Source organism: Lutra lutra, chromosome 3 (genome assembly GCF_902655055.1).
Source record: "Lutra lutra chromosome 3, mLutLut1.2, whole genome shotgun sequence".
In the NCBI taxonomy this organism is placed as follows: domain Eukaryota; kingdom Metazoa; phylum Chordata; class Mammalia; order Carnivora; family Mustelidae; genus Lutra; species Lutra lutra.
Window position 1 is genome coordinate 62296059 of NC_062280.1, and position 20205 is coordinate 62316263.

The window sequence follows — 20205 nt, forward strand, 5'->3', positions numbered from 1 at the left end:
CATAATAATAATGCTGAGGTTAATGAGGACATTAGAAGAATTTTTTTTAAACTTTTTTTATTAACATATAATGTATTATTAGCCCCAGGGGTATAGGCCAGTGAATCGCCAGGTTTACACACTTCACAGCACTCGCCATAGCACATACCCTCCCCAGTGTCCATAACCCAATCACCCTTTCCCTACTCCTCCCCCAAACAGCAACCCTCAGTTTGTTTTGTGAGATTAAGAGTCTCTCATTGTTTGTCTCCCTCCCGATTCCATCCTGTTTCATTTTTTCCTTCCCTACTCCCCAAATCCCCCACGTTGCCTCTCAAATTCTTCTTATCAGGGAGATCATATGATAATTGTCTTTCTCTGATTGACTTATTTTGCTCAGCATAATACCTTCCAGTTCCATCCACGTCATTGCAAAAGGAAAAGATATTGTTTCTTTTGATGACTGCATAGTATTCCATTGTCTATATATATACCACATCTTCTTTACCTATTCATCTGTTGATGGACATCTAGGTTCTTTCCATAGTTTGGCTATTGTGGACATTGCTGCTATAAACATTCGGGTGCATGTGGCCCTTTGGATCACTACATTTGTATCTTTAGGGTAAATGCCCAGTAGTGCAATTGCTGGGTCATAGGGTAGCTCTATTTTCAACTTTTTGAGGAACCTCCATGTTGTTTTCCAGAGTGGCTGCACCAGCTTGCATTCCCACCAACAGTGTAGGAGGGTTCCCCTTTCTTCACATCCTCGCCAGCATCTGTCATTTTTTTAGCCATTCTGACTGGTGTGAGGTGGTATCTCACCATGGTTTTGATTTGTATTTCCCTGATGCCAAGTGATTTTGAGCACTTTTTCATGTGTCTGTTGACCATTTGTATGTCTTCTTTGCAGAAATGTCTATTCATGTCCTCTGCCCATTTCTTGATTGGATTATTTGTTCTTTGGGTGTTGAATTTGATAAGTTCTTTGTAGATTTTGTATACTAGCCCTTTATCTGATATAGAAGAATTTCTTATGTATATTATTTACAGATGATTTGAAGGTATCTAAAATCCACCAGCAAAAGTTACCCAAAGGGTTTCTTCACTGTGAACTCTTCAGTGAACCTTTCCCCATTCATCACAGGAGGGTTTTTTAGATGGTGAACTATCAAAGAGAACAAAGTTTGGGCTACTCTTTTTCATAATGCCACTTCCTGGTTTCTTGACTTAGCTGGGCCTTGGCCTGCTCTTTATCTTTTCCCCACAAGTACATACTCCTTCTTGCTTCCATTTACTCCTTCCAAATTTTCATGAAACAGTGGGGTTGCCAGATTTAGTACAGAAACATATAGGACATCCAGTTAAATTTGAATTTCTGGGGTGCCTGGGTGGCTCAGTTGGTGAAAGCATCCAACCATTGATTTTGGCTCAGGTAATGATATCAGGGTCCTAGGATTAAGCCCCACATCAGGCTCTGTGCTCAACAGGGAGTCTGAGATTATCTCTTTCTCTGCCCTTTCCTCTTAAAACAGACAAATAAATCTTTAAAAATTTTTGAATTTAATTTTAATTTTTTTAGTGTAAGTCTAATCCAAGTATTGCCTGGGACATACTTATACTGAAAAATAATACATTGTTTATCTGAAATTCAAGTTTCATTGGAAAATCTGTATTTTATCTGACAACTTTATTACACAGATGAGTTCAAAGAGCGTTTGAGGGGGCTGTGGATCTCTTTGATATTTGGGCTCTTAGACTCACAAGTCTAAAGATAAAGTGAGAGAGGAAGATAGAGAAAGGGAGAAAATATTTCTGCACCACAAATAATAAGGGGATGATTAAGCTAGAATTGTTCTGAGCTAGCCGGGAGTTAGAGTGTCTGAGGTATTTTTGTGTTGGACCTAGTAAGTAAAATAGTCCTTGGGACTCTAGGGAAAATAGGGTATGTGGATCTGAACAGATTGGATTTATGACTAGGGTTAAAGTCATGCATGTATGAATTGGTTTAAGAACATGTATTGCATCTATTGCCACATTAATTCTGCAAACCCGCCAATCATGAAACCTCAGAGATAGCTAGCAGGTAGCATTTATGGCTCACGCATCAGCGTCAGTGAGGGCGTGGCCATGTGGCCCTTCTGATGTTACCTGTAGTTGCTCAGGTCTGGAGTTCTGATTGTTGAGAGCTCTAGGCTGGCCGCAGCTGGGAGCTCTGCTCCTTACATCTCTCATTCTCTTCTGAGGACCATCCAGCTCATTCAGATGTCTTTCTCACAGCAGCATTCCAGGCACAGGGAGAGCATGCAAACACATGCAAAGTTTTGAGGCCTACTGTCCCAATTGGTACAATTTCTACCTTATTTTATTATTCACAAAACCTACTTATACAGGTGGGGAAAGAGCTTTGTCTCTTTACTGAGGGAAAGTGCAAACAGCAAAAGGTGTGGATGCAGGTGAGTAAAGAACTGGGGCCACCACAATGATCTGCCCCAAGGAACAAGGGTGGGTAGGGACATAAAAATCAGTTAGCAAGTAAAAAAGTCACTTGTTTTGAAAACTATAAGTTTGGAATGTAGCACTTCTCTTTCTCCAAGATGAGTAATTTGCAAGACTTCCAAATGAATCTCTCCAGTTTGTGAAGCAGAAATGCCAACAGCTCTACACAAATTACCAGAATGTTTCACAATTCCTCTCGAAATACCTGTCAGGAAAGTTCTTCTGAGGGAGCACATGGTGGCATTTTTCTTGCCATAAACAAAATCTATCCATCCATATGAAGAGTCTGAGGTGTTAAAAATGAAAGCTTGCAAGAAAGTGGTATCACTGAAAAGGAAGACCAACTAAGATCCAGAATAAGTAGATCACAGTGTTGTGTCCCTTGAAATCTAGCACCCTTTTCTTCATCATTGGCAAAGTTCGGCAACTGGAAAGAGCATACTGAAGGGCACCTGGGTGGCTCAGTGGGTTAAAGCCTCTGCCTTCGGCTCAGGTCATGATCTCAGAGTCCTGGGATCAAGCCCCGCATTGGGCTCTCTGCTCGGCAGGGAGCCTGCTTCCTCCTCTCTCTCTGCCTGCCTCTCTGCCTACTTGTGATCTCTGTCAAATAAATAAATAAAATCTTAAAAAACAAACAAACAAACAAAAAAAAGAGCATACTGAAAATTAGATGTGGGATCTGCCACTTGTTTGTTTGTATGACCTCTGTAAAGTAGCAATCCCTTTGTCTACTTTTTTGTTCCATAAGTAGCTCAAGTAATAAGAAAATTATGCGTAAACTCTAACACACCAAATAAATGAGCTATTTTTACATCAGAAATAATCTAAGAAAAAAGCATTCTGCCCATGGAAATCTTCATTGCGGCCTCTAATTTCAAGTTCTCTTTTCTTTCATTTATCAGAATCAATAGATAGTAAAAATGATTAATTTGATTCTCAGCTTTTTACATTTATTGTGCTACGTGTAGTGGGTACAAAATGAGCTGGCACTAGACAAATAATTGTATAATTTGGGACTCTTTTGGTTTCAAGTGCAAGCAGCTTCAGGTCTCCGGTAAAAGACTGGTCTCATTAAAGGACTTGGATCAGGCAGCAGAGTATGGATTCTATTGCCAATGCCTGGTGGATAAGCCCAGATCAGACCTTAAAGTGGGAGGGAGGGTAGCACTCTTCAGAAGGATGGGGAATATATTAGGTAAGTAATAACCTGTTCACTAATAGCAGTAGTAAAAATAGCTTAGGGCGCCTGGGTGGCTCAGTGGATTAAGCCTCTGCCTTCAGCTCAGGTCATGGTCTCGGGTCCTGGGATCGAGCCCCGCATCGGCCCTCTGCTCAGCGGGGAGCCTGCTTCCCCCTCTCTCTCTGCCTGCCTCTCTGCCTACTTGTGATCTCTCTCTCTGTCAAATAAGTAAATAAAATCTTAAAAAAAAAAAGAATAGATAGCTATAGGGGCACCTGGGTGGCTCAGTCAGGCTGAGTGTCTGACTTTTGGTTTCCACTCTCGTCATGATCTCATGGGTTGAGAGATTGAGCCCCAATGGGAACCTCAAGTCAGCGCTGTGCTCAGCGGGGAGTCTGCTTCTCTCCCTCTCTGCCCCTCCCCCCACTCACATGTTCTTTCTCTAAAATAAATATTTAAGAAATATATAGCTTTAAATAATGAATTGTATGCCAAACTCTTAAAATTCATTTAATCCTTACAACCAATTTCATGAGGAAAGTGTATTATATTTTGAATATTTACTTATTTATTTTAGAGAGCGTGCACATGTATGTGTGCAAGCAGGGGGAGGGGCAGAAGGAGAGGGAGGGAGAGCGAGATCTTCAAGCAGACTTCTGGCTGAGTGCGGAGCCAGACGCAGGGCTCAATCCCAGGACCCTGAGATCATGACCTGAACTGAAATCAAGAGCTGGCTGCTTTAACCAACCGAGGTGTATTATTAATGCAGTTTTTCAGAAGTTAAAATGAGGCACAGAGAAAAGGTAATTTGCTCAAGATCTCATGTCTTGTAAGTGGCAGATCTGTGATTCAAGCCCAGGTATTCTGCCTTTAGGTATAACTGTGTACTACAGCAAGAAACTAGAGCTATGAATTGAAATATGAAGGGGAACTCTCTATATGCAAAAAGTTCTTCCTAAATGTTGCTGGTGTAAAAGGCAACTTGCTAAATGATATTAGATTTTTAATGTTAAAAGCAGTAATAACAATGACAGGGGGAAAAAAACTAAGTGCAAAAATGCAATATAAATATACCTGTATGTATTGGGTACAAATATACTGCATTGGATATATTTATGTAGAGATTTATATCAAAACATTAACAGTGCTTGGGGTGCATTGGTGGCTCAGTAAGTTTAGCATCTGATTCTTGGTTTCAGTGCAGGTCATGATCTCAGAGTTGTGGGATCAAGCTCCGAGTTGGGCTCTGCTCTCAGTGTGGAGTCTGCTGCAAGTTCTCTGTCTCCTTTTTCCCCTCTGCTTCTCCCCCACCTGCATGCTCACACATGCACTCTCTAATAAATAAAATCTTAAAAAAACAATAACAAAAACACTCATAGTGGTTATCTCTGGAGAGGGGAGTGGGATGCTGGAGACAAAAAGGAGTATTTCATTTCGTACCCCATAATCTATATAGAATCTGGATAACTTAAAGAATGTGTATTATAAAGAAATAACCTGATGGGGGAAAGGAAAAGAAAAATGTCTATATGCAAAATATTAAATATGAAAATGGAAAATGGGTTCTAAATCATTTCTGTATCTTAATTCTGCTATTACTTAAGGATATGGCTGGTGAAAACTACTTGTCTCAAATTTCTTTCCCAATAGAGTAGAGAGGATAGTGGATGTTTTTCTCCAGAAACAGTGCGGATAAGGCAATCTTTTCAGAATATATATTTATTAATGGCTCATGTACATATCATACCCTTAAGTACTATACAATCTTCAAAAAATATTTTAATTATAAACTACTTCAAGTATGTTAAAATCTGGAGTAATACAAGTACACTTGACCCTTGAACAAATGGGTTTGAACTGCTTGGGTCCACTTGTATGCGGATTTTTGTCAGTATAGTAGTGTAAATGTACTCTCCTGCTTATGATTTTCTTAATGTTTTCTTTTCTTTGGTTTTATTGTAAAATCACAGTATATAATGTAACATATAGAATATGTGTTCATCAACTGTGTGCATTTTCAGCAAGGCTTCCAGTCAACAGTAGGTATTCAGATTTGAGGGAGTCAAAAGTTATTACGTGGACCTTTCACAGGGGATTGGCACGCCGAATCCCTGTGATTAAGGGTCGGGTATATTTGTTTTCAAACTGTAGTTTATAAAATACTGCAAACACAATTGATGACACCCGTCCATCTTCCCCAATCCAGTCTTCATTTCTTGGTACCCACTAGCAAACCTGTGTATTTTTTTTTCTATGTATACAGCCATAATATCCGGTGTTGTTTTGCATATTTTATATAACTGGTGTCATAAATCATGCACTGTTGCACAACTTGTTTTTGCTCATTTTTGTGCTGTATCTGTGTTACGCATCTGTGATGCGTAAGCTTGGTTTAATCATTTTGACTGTTGTACAGAAGCCTATCATATGAAGGTACTAATGTTGAGTGCTGGTTAGGACTTCCTTTTGCTGTTGTACACAACGCTGTCATGACCCCTTTATTTTTTTTTTTATGTTTTAATCTCTACACCCAGTGCAGAGCTTAAACTCACAAGTTGAAGAGGGATTTGCCTGCCCCACCCACTGAGCCACCAGGACCCCATTGTTAATATCTCCTTATGCACCTGCAGAAGTACTTGTTTAAGGAAACATGGTAATACATCTTTATTAGATATTAAAAATTTGATCATTGTGCCAATGTTTTCCCATCAACAGTGAAAGAGTTCCACTGCTTTGTTGTCCTTGACAACACTTGCTATTTTGAAACTTAAATTGTTGCTAATTTGATGGGTGTGATGTAGTACTTCCTTGTGTCTTAACCAGTATTTCCTTGATTAGTGAACAGTATTCTTTCATTATTTATTGGCCTTTCAGATTTACTCTTGTAAGAAATCTTTTTTGTTTTTTCAGTGTGTATATTTCTATTAGGTAGTCCTTCATGACTTCCAGGAATTTTTATTTTTTTATAGATTAAAAACATTCTTATGGCTTTTTTCACTTCTATAGTACTTAATATACATATAAGTCTCAAATTTTAATATAAATTTATACTTTTATGAATGTCCCTTTGTGTCCTATTTTTTCCCATGTTGAGGTCTGAAAAATGTTGAATATATTTGAATATATTCTATTCATCTAAGTTTTAAATGTTACTTTTAAAAAACTGTCTTTAGGGGCATTTGAGTGGCATAGCTGATTAAGTGTCCAACTCTTGGTTTCAGCTCAGGTCATGATCTCAGGGTGCTCAGACTGAGCCCTCCATTAGGCTCTGTCTCAGTACAGAGTCTGCTTGACTGCACCCCGCTCCCCCTTACTCTCTCGCTCAAATAAATCTTTCCAAAAAAATGAAAAATGCTTTTAATCCAACTCAAATATATTTATGGTTTGAAGTAGAGATCCAGATTTATTTTTTTCCCAAGTAGATAATCAATCATAATTCTACAAAAAGTCACTCCTTTTGCTACAATTTACAATAACAGAATTTAAGTTTCCATATATAAGAATCTCTTCAAGTCTGATTTAAAGAAATGACAACATTTAACATTTAATGTGCCCCTGCCATGTATCAGGAACTCTACTAAGGATTTTAAATGGTTATATCATGCACTCTGGAGTCTGAATGGGCCTACCTGTACCCTAGAGAGCCCTGATGGATGGTAGGCCTTACTGTGACTTTTTTGTTTACTTGCTGATAGAGATAGGTCATCAGGTGGAATTCCTAAAGATGCTGATGGACACACACAAACCAAATATATAACTTGCTTTTATTAAACGGGGGGGGGGGGGGGGGGGTAGAAATCAACACGTTTTCTGAAAAGGCAGATATCCCAAGAGCTTTAGTGAAAACCAACGTAATATCAACTTGTATGACCAAGCTTTTAGAATAAAAGAGTGATTAGATTCTTAAAGTAGGACTAGAACATGAATGAGCCCTAGATCCCAGTACAGTTATAAGCCAACAGATTAGGCATTGTTTTGCTTAACAGTTTTAGCTTTAATGTAAATATATATTATTATTTAGAATATTAACATCTGAACTACATAAAGACTTTATCATTTTACTTTAATTAAAACCAGGACTTATGGAACCACCAAGTAGCCTTTGAAGTTTTCCAATATGGACATGGACTAATCCCCACCTATTCTTTGCTGCATATCAAAAGTGAAATAATTGTCACAATAGATCAACATTGTCATAAGGTGATTTTTAAGGCTTCTGGCACATAAATGTATAATATCTGTGTGACAACAATGTCATGATTATATAAAAAATATTTAAAATATTCCTTATGCAACTTAAGTCCTAAAGATTAAAAAAGCAAATGTTCCAAATTAATATCAAAATACTATGAGCTTCCCATAAATTTGACATTGATTTTGTAATTACACGAAGAACACATAAGACTTGCTCACTAAATGATTCATCATTTTAATTAACTGTTGAACCAAATATACTTATTTGGTATTAGTTCTCTATAGTATACTTTCAGCCAAAACAGACTTTAATATAACTTATAAACATTTCCAATTAAACTGTAACATTGAGGCAGCAAAGGTCAGATCTACATTTGCCTACCTCTTTATGTGTCACACAAATATAAGTCTATGAATCTCAATTTATCCTTTTGTCTAAGTCACCACAGTAGAGAATGTGTAAGTGAAATCAACAAAAGGTGACCATTTCTCATGTGAAAGAAAATGAAAGTCATTAACACCTTGTCTTAAAGTTCTAAAGCAGCATATTCAACTTTTAAGGCCATAAAAAAAAAAGGGCCAAAAATATCATAACTTATAAATTCTGTAATTCTTCTTGTGGCATTAAAAGCCACAGCACAAATTCTTACACTTTAATAGACAATATATTAGTGTACATCTGAATATACATTTGCCAACATTCTCCATTAGGATGAAGGTGTTCTTGAAATAGAGGTGATGAAGTGCATTATCACAGGCAACATTTAATGGCCATCTTGGGCATCAGGTGACATGGAATGGCTGAGTCTTGACCTTCCATTCACAGATATTGTATTTGATGGAACAGTGACCTAAGAGAAAGAAACACATTTTGCAATCATCAATTAAAATGGAAAAGCTATCTAATATTCAGTAATTACCACACTTTAACTTCTGCTTAATTGTAAATGAGAATATTTAGCATTTAGTATTCAATCACAAATAATCAAGAAGAAATGTTCACTCTACCATAAAATTAAAAATGAGAGAGTTGTTATTTCCACAACAAACAAGTTAAATAATCCATTAACACATCTTAGTCTTTACAAAATTACCAAATCAACTCAAAGGACAAGAGCACAAACAGACTGCAGGCCAAGCTGTTGAAAAGCATTTTTTGCTAAATCAATTCTGGCTCCCCAAAAGTGCTTTGGAGAATGTAGAAAAATAAAGTGAATTCCACAAAGCAAAGAATTTTACGAATTCTAAAACTGTATTGGTGATCTATAGCAACATGAAGTTCCCCTCCCAGGTACCCCTTATTTATAAGAAAATATAGCTTTTGTTTTTAATATGTTTTCATATAGGGATGCCTGGGTGGCTAAGTTGGGTAAGTGTTTGCCTGCAGCTTAGGTCATGAACCCAGGGTCCTGGGATGATAGAGCTCTGCATTGGGCTCCTTGCTCAGCGGGAGAGTCCACTTCTCCCTCTACCTCCCCCTGTTCATGTTCTCTCACTCTCAAAAAATCAGAGAGGGAGACAAACCATGAGAGACTGTGGACTCTGAAAAACAAACTAAGGGTTTTCGAGGGGAGGAGGGTGGGGGTTTGGGTGAGCCTGGTGGTGGGTATTATGGAGGGTACTACTGCATGGAGCACTGGGTGTGGTGCATAAACAATGAATTTTGGAAAACTTGAAAAGAAATAAAATAAAAATGAAAAAAATGCTTTCATATAAAGGGCTAAAAGAGTCAAATCTAGGACTGTTATGCCAAAATAATTGCAGAATGAATGAAAAGTAGTTTTTTTCTCCCAATAAACTCCTAAGTAGCTTGAAATTCCAAATTATTTAGAACATTTTTAAAAATACATATGCATTCTGGACAGTTAATAGGTATAATATTTTGAAATATTATACATAAAATAAGACAATATTTTAAGAAAAATTGTTAATCTTTATATTACAATTTGGCTAGTGTAGATTCTTAAACGAACATTATCATCTTCTCCCAAGAAGAAAACTGAAGTACAAGAGGCCATAGATTCTGCTTAGCAACAGAGTATGTTAGTGAAAAGGAAAATAAAATGGGCAAATTTAGTTTGGATTTGATTTCCTTGTGCTTCATTTTTGCCTTTTATTAAACAAAAATTGATCATCTAAACTAATCAACTTTCTTGACTGTCTATGCATCCAGAATGTAGTAGAGTGTTGACACTATCCACCTGAAAACAAAACAAAAACAAAACAAAACAAAACACAAAAGAAAAGTTGCCACCAGAAGAAGGAAAGCTCATCTGCATTTTGTTTAGTATTCCTGTGGGATTCCTTTAAATGAAGAGCAAACAGGTAATGACTTTTCATTATGTAACTTTGGTCTGAAAAGTTTCAGTGTGTAGGAATTATTTTTGTAATGACTGCCAAAATTGCAGTTCTCATAACTCTTTGTAAAGTAAAAGAAATTTTGTTTTAAACGTTTAAAAAACACACTGATGACTCTGATACAAGTTAAGAGATGTTTTTGTAGCACCATTTATAGACTGGAAAAACCAGAATCCAGTTAAATGTAAGGAACAACTAAACCATGGTTCATTCATAGAGTCAAATACTATGTAGTCTTAAAAGAATTTTGTGTGTGTGTGTGTGTGTGTGTGTGTGTGTGTGTGTGTGTGTAATAAGATGGAAAACTTCAAAGAGATATTCATGAATGTTTTACAGGATTCTATTTTTGTAGGTATGTAAATGCATTTACATACTACAAAAGTGTTCTGGAAGGTTTCACAATAATCTATCATGAGCAGTTACTTTGGGGGATGGTATTTTGTTTGATATTTAGAATTTTGTATACTAAACTTTCAAGCATGAGAAGACATTATAGACTAGTTCATAAGTTTTGTGAGATCAGAAACCTTGTCTATTTTAATGCCCCATTATACGTGTGTTTATTTTAGTGCCTAGCACAGTGTAGGATCAATGGATATTTCTTGAATGGAACACAGTAACTTTTTATAAACATTATAAAGTAAAAAGGTACTGCTTGAGTTTTTGAATAATGAACATGATACAATAAATATATTTTTTAAAGAACATTAACAAATTTACTGATAAGAGCATCTGCTAGTTGACTGTCTACCCTTTAAAGACTTTTCAGAAATATTCACGTAGCTTTCTTATTCTTGTGAAAAGCATTAACTATGAAACTATCATTTATTTTTAATTTAAAAATATAGAGAAAGAAGTGCCAACCTGAAGCCTTTAGACTGTTCAAATTCCAATCAAGGAAATAAGAATAAAAAGCAGACTAATTAAACAAATAAAACAAGCCAGCAAGATTCTGGGTGTCTTATCCAGTTTTTTTCTTCCTTCCAGATTTCCATGTAGCCAAAGATAAATTTTGTATTCTGAAGGAATGGTTAATATCAACCACTAAATACCATTTGTCAGTGTATTTTCAGACTTTATTTTTACAAACCTATATTCTACTTGGAATGACCTTTAGTAACTGAAGCATCATCAAGACCCGAGAGCAGCCAGAGAAGCTCTTTTATCAACACAAGTCAGAGATAATAGGTTCCTTAATCTCTTATTCTCTGAAAACAATTTGCTGATTCACATATAAATCTTAACACCAAACACATATTGTCAAATACTGAACCGGATTTACCGAAACTTTGTAAGAAGACAAGACAGATCTCTGTGACTACACTGGGGTCAAATAGGGGTAAGGTGTGGAGAAAATCTGAAGAAATATGAAAAAACATGGCATGTTCATGACTACATTTACACCAAAGCAGTCAACTAGATAATATGTTCTAATATGAACCAATTATCATAATGAAGGTTAATTACTTAGGTATGAACCAGAGCCATAAGGCAGGTTGGTACCTGGAGTTAAACTGAACATTTGGGAGCCAAAATATAGGCAAACCTGGAGCCAATTTTCTGATGAACAATGTAAACCTCCTGTCAAAATCACTGAAGATTTTCTTTGGCACTCTCACTGTTGTTCTATAAAAGAAATGTTAGAATTTAAAACAAACCAGGAGAAATGTTCAGTACAGGACAGAAATAAGGGACTTAAGCAAAGATCACAAGGAATTAGAGCCTTCCTGTGCCCATTTCTATTTCCTTTTGCAGTATAACGTTTTTTGAAATATAATACGCATACAGAAAAGTGCCCTGAACGTAAACAAACAACCCAATGAAAACAAACACAAACATATATATAATCCAGCACCTAGGCCAAGAAAAGAATAGCTCCAGCTCCCTACTGAGCTTGTCTTTAAAATGTTGACATTTTCTCTATCACTAAATGTCTATCATGTAGACATTTTAAAAATACTGCATTAATATTTATCTTGATTACTTATATTTTTGGTTCCCTCTTAAATTGTGTGCCTGTCTTGCTCCCACGAGCCACCAGCAACCCCTTTTCTTTCCGTGTGGAAGTAACCCTATCATGATTTCTATAATTACTTCCTCACTTTAAAAAATAATTGCCACCTACGCATGCTGTTGAGCTTTACACATATATATTTTTATAGGTCTTTACACTGTTGTGTTTAGCTGCATTTTGCCCAATTAATTGCTGTTTGATAGTCCATTCTTTGAATATACTATTTATCCTCTTTTTGGATATTAAGGTTATATTTATTTGGAGCTGTTACAAACAATATTTCATGAATATTCTTATATGTGAGTCCCGGCACACAACACACACCCTGTTCGGGTATATAATTAGAAGCAGAAATACTGATCATGGAGTGTGGATATTATTCACTTTACTTGACCCTGTGTCCATTTTCAGTGGGATAAAATGGATTAAGTAAAGAATTTTCATTAAACAGAATTTAGGAACTGGCACTCTAAGACTCCGAGCTATCGATAATATCCTACTGAAAGAGATAAAATTTAGCCTCGATAGAACCTAAAGTAGTGAGTTATAAACAGGGTACAATTATAGGATCATCATTTAGGGCCTGCTTTCTATGCTGATTCACATCCAGCTCATTCTGGAAGCAATGAGAGTTTTATAAGTGAAGAGACTGCCAATTCAGAGCCCAGAACACCAAGCACACAGCTGCTTGCCTGTACAGTTCTGTTGGCCGAAAAGACATTCCCAGCTTCAAGCACTGTTTTCTGCGACGTAGCCATTGAAACGGGTTACTGTATCCAGTGACTTTAGTACAAAGGTACTGCAACGATTTTCTGTGTAGTTCCTTGGTTCTCCCCTGGACCCGATAATACCACTGCTATTCAGTCTCAGGCTGTCAACACCCAGAAGGCAGAGGCTTTATTTTATTCATCTTCCTCTCCCCAGTATCTACTACAGTGGGTTTTTAAAATTTTGTTTTGTTTTTGTTTTTTTTAGTTTGGGTAATTTTTTTTTTAATTGAATTCTTTTTTTCAGTGTTCCAAAATTCACTGTTTCCTACTTTTGTGCTTAAAAAATGCTTATCAAGGGATGCCTGGGTGGCTCAGTGGGTTAAGCCTCTGCCTTCAGCTCGGGTCATGATCTCAGGGTCCGGGGATCGAGCCCAGCATCGGGTTCTCTGCTCGGCAGGGAGCCTGGGTCCCACCCCCCCTCCCACCTCCTGCCTCTCTGCCAGCTTGTGATCTCTCTGTCAGATAAATAAATAAAATCTTTACGAAAAAAAAATGCTTATCAAGTGTACTGAACTGAGGAAGCGTTAAATCAGAAGTGATGGATTTGAAACTCAACCTTAATTTAAAATATTAGAAAGAGAAATATTTCCCTAAGTGAGAATAACAATTTATTTGCAGGGGCCTATTTCCCCATAAAAATATAACTGTTATGACCTGTGAAATACCAGTTTTAATATTCAAAACCACTTTTTTTGTTTTTTTGCCACCTGGCATCTAAATTCAGACTCTACAAATACCTGATAAAATTCAAACCTAGTCCCCTGAATCACCCCTTCACGTTTTCCTCCACTCCTGACAGCAGGCAGTATTTTGCCCCATCTTCCTGTTTGCCCAATTGGGAGTGCCAAGCTCTATGTGAAAACAGCGGTCACTCATGGCTCCGCTGAAACACAGGGAGAAAAGTGGCTAGCGCAAGCAGGGCCGGCCGTGGAGATGTGCCCGAGATGCCCTCCCCTTTCTTTCTCTCTCTGCAGCATTCCTGTCCCTTCGCAGATTTCATTTCTGTTGAGCTCAGTGTTTTGCTGAACAAATCTCTTACTCTTTTCTAAATAGCTTCTAAAATGATTAGAGAAGGAATTCACAAAACGAAATGCCTAGGGAGTCAGGGGAATAATGAGTACTTTTCTTGTCTTGGGTGTTGAGGAACTTGCAACCAAGACAACTAAGGGGAGAACAAGAAAGACATTTAGGGAGACGACAGTCTCTGGGAAGTCTGTTATGATGCGAGGCTCCAGGCTTCACCACGTGCATCCTTTCTGAGTGGGTGAAAGTGACAGAGAGAGGAAACTCACCTACAAATAATTTGCTGTAACGTTTCTTTGGCATTTGCTCCAAAGAGAGGTAAACCAGGAGACCTGAAGTTCTCTTGCACCTCAGTAAAGAGGAGCGAGCCACTCGGGCAGGCCACTATTAGACCAGAGTTTCTATATTCGATGTCATCTAAATTCCTTAGGTTTTCCCTACACTTTTTGTCTAACCTATAAAACAACACCCACCCCCACCCAATCCCCTGCATAGGGCAGTGAACTTTGATCACCATGGGAGCTAGGACTGAAACCTTGCAGGTTCTTACATTGCTGGTGCAGCTTTTCTAGATTAAGGAGGGATTTTCTTTCTGAAAGAATTTTTTTTCTTACTGTGCTGATATAATTTATAAAATAAGAGCCAGGGTACTTTCTATGTAAAGTCATATAATAATGAGCAAAACCCATGTCCTGCACCTGGCCCATGGTGTGGAAAATAGAAATAAGTATGTGTAAGACTCTGGACTCTTTCAGCTTGTACTTCAAAAATGACCCTTGACATCAAAGAGTAACTTCTGGCACCCTCCCTCTTCAGATTCAAAAGCCAGAAAACAACTTACCCTAAGTATTAGTTTGACAATGTTGAAAACAGACCCACTGCCACCCATTTGATAAAGAAAACTTACCCTTTTCAATTTGGCAGCAGCCTCTCCAGAACGGATCGCAGTCAGCAGACTCTGTCGGATCTGTTCTGGGTCAGAGCTTTGGAATGTTAAAGAACTTTGTCTCTTAAGAATGAACGATGGGCAGTCAGTTGGAGATGGTATTTGGGAATTCTGTTCATTGTGTGCAGAGTTATTTCCCTATAAAAATAAATGCAAAATATTTATATGAATACCAAGTGAAGAATGAGTCATTTTTTAAAAAAATGTCATCATCAATATTCTTTAAAAATCACTATTTGCCACACTGGTGTTTCAGACATAGCTTAGTTTCCTTGCCCACTGAATTATCTCTGCTGCCAGAGCTCAGCTAGAAGATGAGGGTATTACTTTCTCTTGTCTTGAACTCATGAGGCTAAAGAAGAAAAGTGGTACATCTCTTTGCTGTAAGAATACAGTGGTAATTTTACTATCCTTTTTTTTTTTTAAAGATTTTATTTATTTATTTGACAGAGCGAGATCACAAGCAGGCAGAGAGGCAGATAGAGAGAGAGGAGGAAGCAGGCTCCCTGCTGAGCAGAGAGCCCGAGGCGGGGCTCGATCCCAGGACTCTGAGATCATGATCTGAGCCGAAGGCAGCGGCTTAACCCACTGAGCCACCCAGGTGCCCCATAATTTTACTATCCTTAAGTCAAATGATGCTGATTTTGCCAGTGCGAATTGGCTAGAAGAGCTAAATTAAGAATAATAAAAATTCCACAGACTAAAAAAAAAAAAACCACACTTTTATAGTTACAACATAATACGTTATGAAATTATCACTTTTGACAGAACAAAATGGACAAATTGACAATTTTATATTGGCTGAATCTAACATATCTTCTAATAAAAGAATATTAATGACTGTGCTACATGTAACAGCTTATTTTGTGTTTCTGGAAGTCACAGGGGCTAAATGATGACCATGTTTTATTTTTCCCATGAACTAAAAATAAGTATTAGGAATCTCCAAATTTAAGAATCAGAAATTTAATTAAGCTTCTTAGGAAAGAATATTTAGTAACTGATTTAACTTGGAACTATTATCAAATAATCTTAAAAATGTCTTTTTTAAACTGCCAAACATCTTTACGAAAGATGAGCTAAACGGAGTTCAGGCAATGACTCAAAAACTGTATTATCTAAATCAAACTTCTGTTGTTTAGTAATGGCATTCCATCCTAAGAAGAAACACAGGCTTTGTTCCCAAGTAAAGAATTAATCTCTATATCATATATCTCTTCCTGACATTATATCAAAGTGAAGAAACATAAATGTGAAATATACAAAGAAACATCCTTCGAGATGAATATTGCTTTGAGACTATGGAAAAAATCTTTACTTGGCAGTGTGGTTAATGTTCTGTTACTCTAGGAATGTTTGAATAGTACTGTAAAATACTTCTGGAACTGTCACACAAATCTGAATGTATTCTTTAAACACTATCAGAGTAAAGGTACACAAAATATTTTTTAACTTGCAAGGGGATTATTGTAATTCATACTGTAAATGTCATCCTTTCCTCTGACTATATTATTTGAATCTACCAAATTATAACACTCAGTTGACCAAACATGAAGTCAACAAATGTCCCTTTTTATGTCAGTTATTAAGGTTAGACAGTGGTTAAATGATATTTTAGTCAATATACCAGTAACTGGTAAAGTTGACACTGAATTAACAAAAATGGGAAATTAAGAAAATTACATATTTAAACTCTGGTTTTAGTTTAAGTTATTTCAATGTATCAATGTTTGGTAACTGAGGTTAAGTGTGTCTGATTGAAAATGTCTAGCTGGGAAATGTTTGGTTATTTTATCTAGTCTATAAATACTGCTTATGTTTCTATATAATTAAAACGATCTATTTTGCCACTATGTGGAATTGGAGAAGAAAAGAAACCAGAAAATCCAGAAAAGTTGTAAACAAACTGAGAAAAGCAAAACAGGAAAATAGAGTCAGAACTATAAAGCAGTAAGCTATGCAAATGTAGGAGCGAAGAAACTTTAAATTACAGTATTTGCTAATGATACAATTATAGAATGATGACCTTTATAGTACTACCCAATCATGTTAAATTAATAATAACTCCAAGAGTAAATAATCAGATTTTATGTATTTAATACTCTTTTTTTTCCTGATGGTAGCTTGCTATGAGATTAACAGGAATTCAAAATTAAGTAACAGACAAACACAACACACTTGTCGACCCTCATTTAAACCAGGCTGTATTGGAATCCCTTATTTTTAAAACGGTCACCTTACCTCCTCACTCACACACAGCTGTGGGATGCCCACAACCTGATGTTCAGAAGGAGACTTCCCTTCTTCTGTGTCAGGTGGAGGGGGGGTGGCCGCACCCTCGCCGCTCGGCTCTGGGCGCACTTTGCTGAGAGACTGGGACCGTTTCACCACAGCAAGGGCAAAGGGAGACGGAGCAGAGCTCACGTAAGGTCTCGGGGCCCCAAAAGTTTTCAAAGTCTTCAGATTTAGTGCTGCTAATTGACTGTCCAGAAGAGGAGCAGGTTTTGGAGCTCCGGGAGGAGGAGAGGTTTCAGTGGGCTTCTGGCTGCTGCTGTCATCCTGAGGGTTTTTCATATGGGGCTGTGGAAGGGCTGGAGCTGTCTTACTTAAGGGAGAAAGAGTTTGCTCTTCCGGAGGTGGTATCGCATCCCTTTCCCCCTCTTTCTTTAGTAGTTCTTTTGGAGTGGGGTTAGGGGCCACGTGGACACTCCTGGCAGCTGCAGATGTCACATACTGACCTGAAACTCTTTTTTGCATCTGCAGGAAAAAAGAACTTGGTTTGGTCTGGGGATTTGAAACCCGAGATTTAAGTTTTGACTCCAAAATATTGTTTATATCTTCCAAATTCGGCACAAAAGGAGCTGTACCAGTGTCTTTCATCGTTCTGGGAGGAGGCTTCAGAGGATTTCCCATGGCGAGGTGGGGTGAGCTCTCCACGCTGTGCACTAGATGCCCTGTTCTTGGGGGAGGCTTGAGCTGAACGTCTGCCTGTGGCACCTTTGGGCTTTCAGAAATAACAAAATCTTCTGTTTGGATTGCAGTTTCTTTCAAACTCTCATGAATGTGCTTTCTTCCTAAAGGATGTATCTCCTGATCATCTTTATCCCCAGTGGTTTCTGATTCCCAATTTTTCAATATCTCCAGGGATTTGGGAGGCACAATTTTATAAGTAGTCATTCCAATTTTGGGTATGTAGTCTCTCGTGATTTCATTTGAAGGTTTTGGCTTGGGATCATAGTCCTGTCTATAAAGTGGATAATTCTTCACATGAGAAATAGCTGAATCCTTATCAATCCCATCTATAGGAAGCAAAAGATCATCATTACCGTGTGAACCAACTGGACCTTTAAGGGGAAGTTGATTTTCTGAATGTACATTTAGGGGGCCCTGACTCCTGAATGTTCCTGAGGCATCTACAGCATCCTGGGGACTTGAAGAGGAAGGCCGAGTTGATTTATTGTTACTTGGAGTTTGCACACTTTCATTAACTTTGAAATCAGACAAATCATGATCTCGGTGGTTCCCGTCAGAGCTGTCAGTGGAAGGGATGGTCTGAATGGCTGCATCCTGCATTTTGGTCTTTTCTTCACTGGGTTGATTCAGTTTTGGGTCCTGTACTAATGAAGCAGCAGGGTGATTCTCCTTGTAACTGTCAGCGGTATCAGTTTTATGCGCTTGATAGTCTGATAGTCGGTCAACTTTCGTGTTATTTTTGGCAACGCCTCCTACGTTGATTATTGTTCTCCTCACTCCATTTTTCATGTGATCTTCTGTGTTTGGTGGAGTGACAATTCTTTCATTTTGATCCACTGAGAGAAAAAAAAATACTGTCAAAGTCAAATGTGAACAAAGTAGAAAAACCTCAAGTTTTCAATGCCTGCCTCCCCCAAACTGAAATAGGTTGGTTTGAATTCTACAGATAATTTTCAGCTCACTAATGATACAAAAGCACGTAAGAGCATCAGGAAAAACAGCTTGGACTTTGGTGTCATAGAAACCTGAGTCTAGAACCCAGCTGGACTTATATGTTACTTAACCCCTTTGAGCCAAACCCAGCTTCTTCAGATGTAAAAAGGTGAAAATATGTATTATATTTTATATGTCATTTATGTAACATGCTAATTAGGGTAGGATATTCCCCAGAACAAAAAGAAACATGCATGCAAGAGAAAAAAATTATGTTGCCAAGTAAATTTGTATATGAACATACCTTCATCTTTGTACACCCTACGTAATTGCGTGGTTTTTTTTGGTCCTGGTTGTTAAATTTTCTATTATGTTGCAATGTTCTTAAATTAAATATATAATTTTCAAATGGACTTCATTTTTATTCTTCCTTAAAAAATGTAACTGATTTGCAGAATATTTGCTTTCTATACAATTGACCTCTCAATGACTCATAATTATTAACTTTTGTGACACATTTAAGATTCATGAAAAAGACACATTTCTGCCTATCCTGTTTTTTACTTGGTTTGTAAGTATTTTTAATATCTATATGAAAAGTGCTATTGTCAACACCTCTATAAGCACAAAAGAAATGGTCCCTGGTACCAGGAAATGAACGTAAATGTATTCCCTTCTTTCTTGCCTATTTCTCATTTTCCAGTGAATATAGGTATAGCCCAGTTACACAACAGAAATATTTTCCAAAACAAAGTAAATCAACATATTTTAAATTCATTTCCCTATAAATCCTAACTAATTGCTTTTGGAACTCCAAAGGTCTATTTTTCACTATTCACCAATTCTGAATTTCTCATCAAAATCTCACAATTATTCCCAATGACAGGACTGGAAACCTGGAATCACTGCTGAATTTAGTAGCTAATCCATCCCCATACATACCTGATAATGACACCAACCAAATGTCAATGAATGGTTAGGTCATTTTCCAATGATAGCCAGTAGAAGGAAAAGGTAAATTTTGTACTATCCTTTCCTTCCCCTACTCAAAACTGACAACAACATCTACAAAATGAATCACCTGTCAGAAGAATGATCGAAACAAGTATATAGTGTAGATAAAAAAGGAAGGGGCGCCTGGGTGGCTCAGTGGGTTAAGCCGCTGCCTTCGGCTCAGGTCATGATCCCAGGTCCTGGGTTCGAGCCCCACATTGGGCTTTCTGCTCAGCAGGGAGCCTGCTTCCTCCTCTCTCTCTGCCTGCCTCTCTGCCTACTTGTGATTTCTCTCTGTCAAATAAATAAATAAAATCTTTAAAAAAAAAAAAGATAAAAAAGG

At 37.5% G+C, this 20205-nt stretch overlaps 1 protein-coding gene and 1 long non-coding RNA gene across 9 annotated transcripts in view; one reads left to right on the plus strand and one right to left on the minus strand.

The window, feature by feature from the left end:
- LOC125095490 (uncharacterized) overlaps positions 1-6566 on the plus strand; it is a 31644-nt gene extending 25078 nt beyond the window's left edge. The window contains exons 3-4 of the long non-coding RNA XR_007125914.1: positions 3511-3673; positions 6193-6566. This is a non-coding gene — a long non-coding RNA (uncharacterized LOC125095490). The remainder of the gene's footprint in view (positions 1-3510; positions 3674-6192) is intronic.
- Positions 6567-7403: 837 nt separating this feature from the next.
- Positions 7404-20205, minus strand: part of COBLL1 (cordon-bleu WH2 repeat protein like 1) — a 167523-nt gene continuing 154721 nt past the window's right edge. For all 8 annotated transcript variants that reach the window (XM_047721952.1, XM_047721951.1, XM_047721950.1 and 5 more), the window contains 3 exons: positions 17205-18772; positions 14925-15101; positions 7404-8703 (listed from right to left, as the gene is read on the minus strand). In XM_047721952.1, coding sequence (XP_047577908.1) covers positions 8617-8703; positions 14925-15101; positions 17205-18772 — 1832 coding nt within the window. In that variant the 3' untranslated portion in view covers positions 7404-8616. The remainder of the gene's footprint in view (positions 8704-14924; positions 15102-17204; positions 18773-20205) is intronic.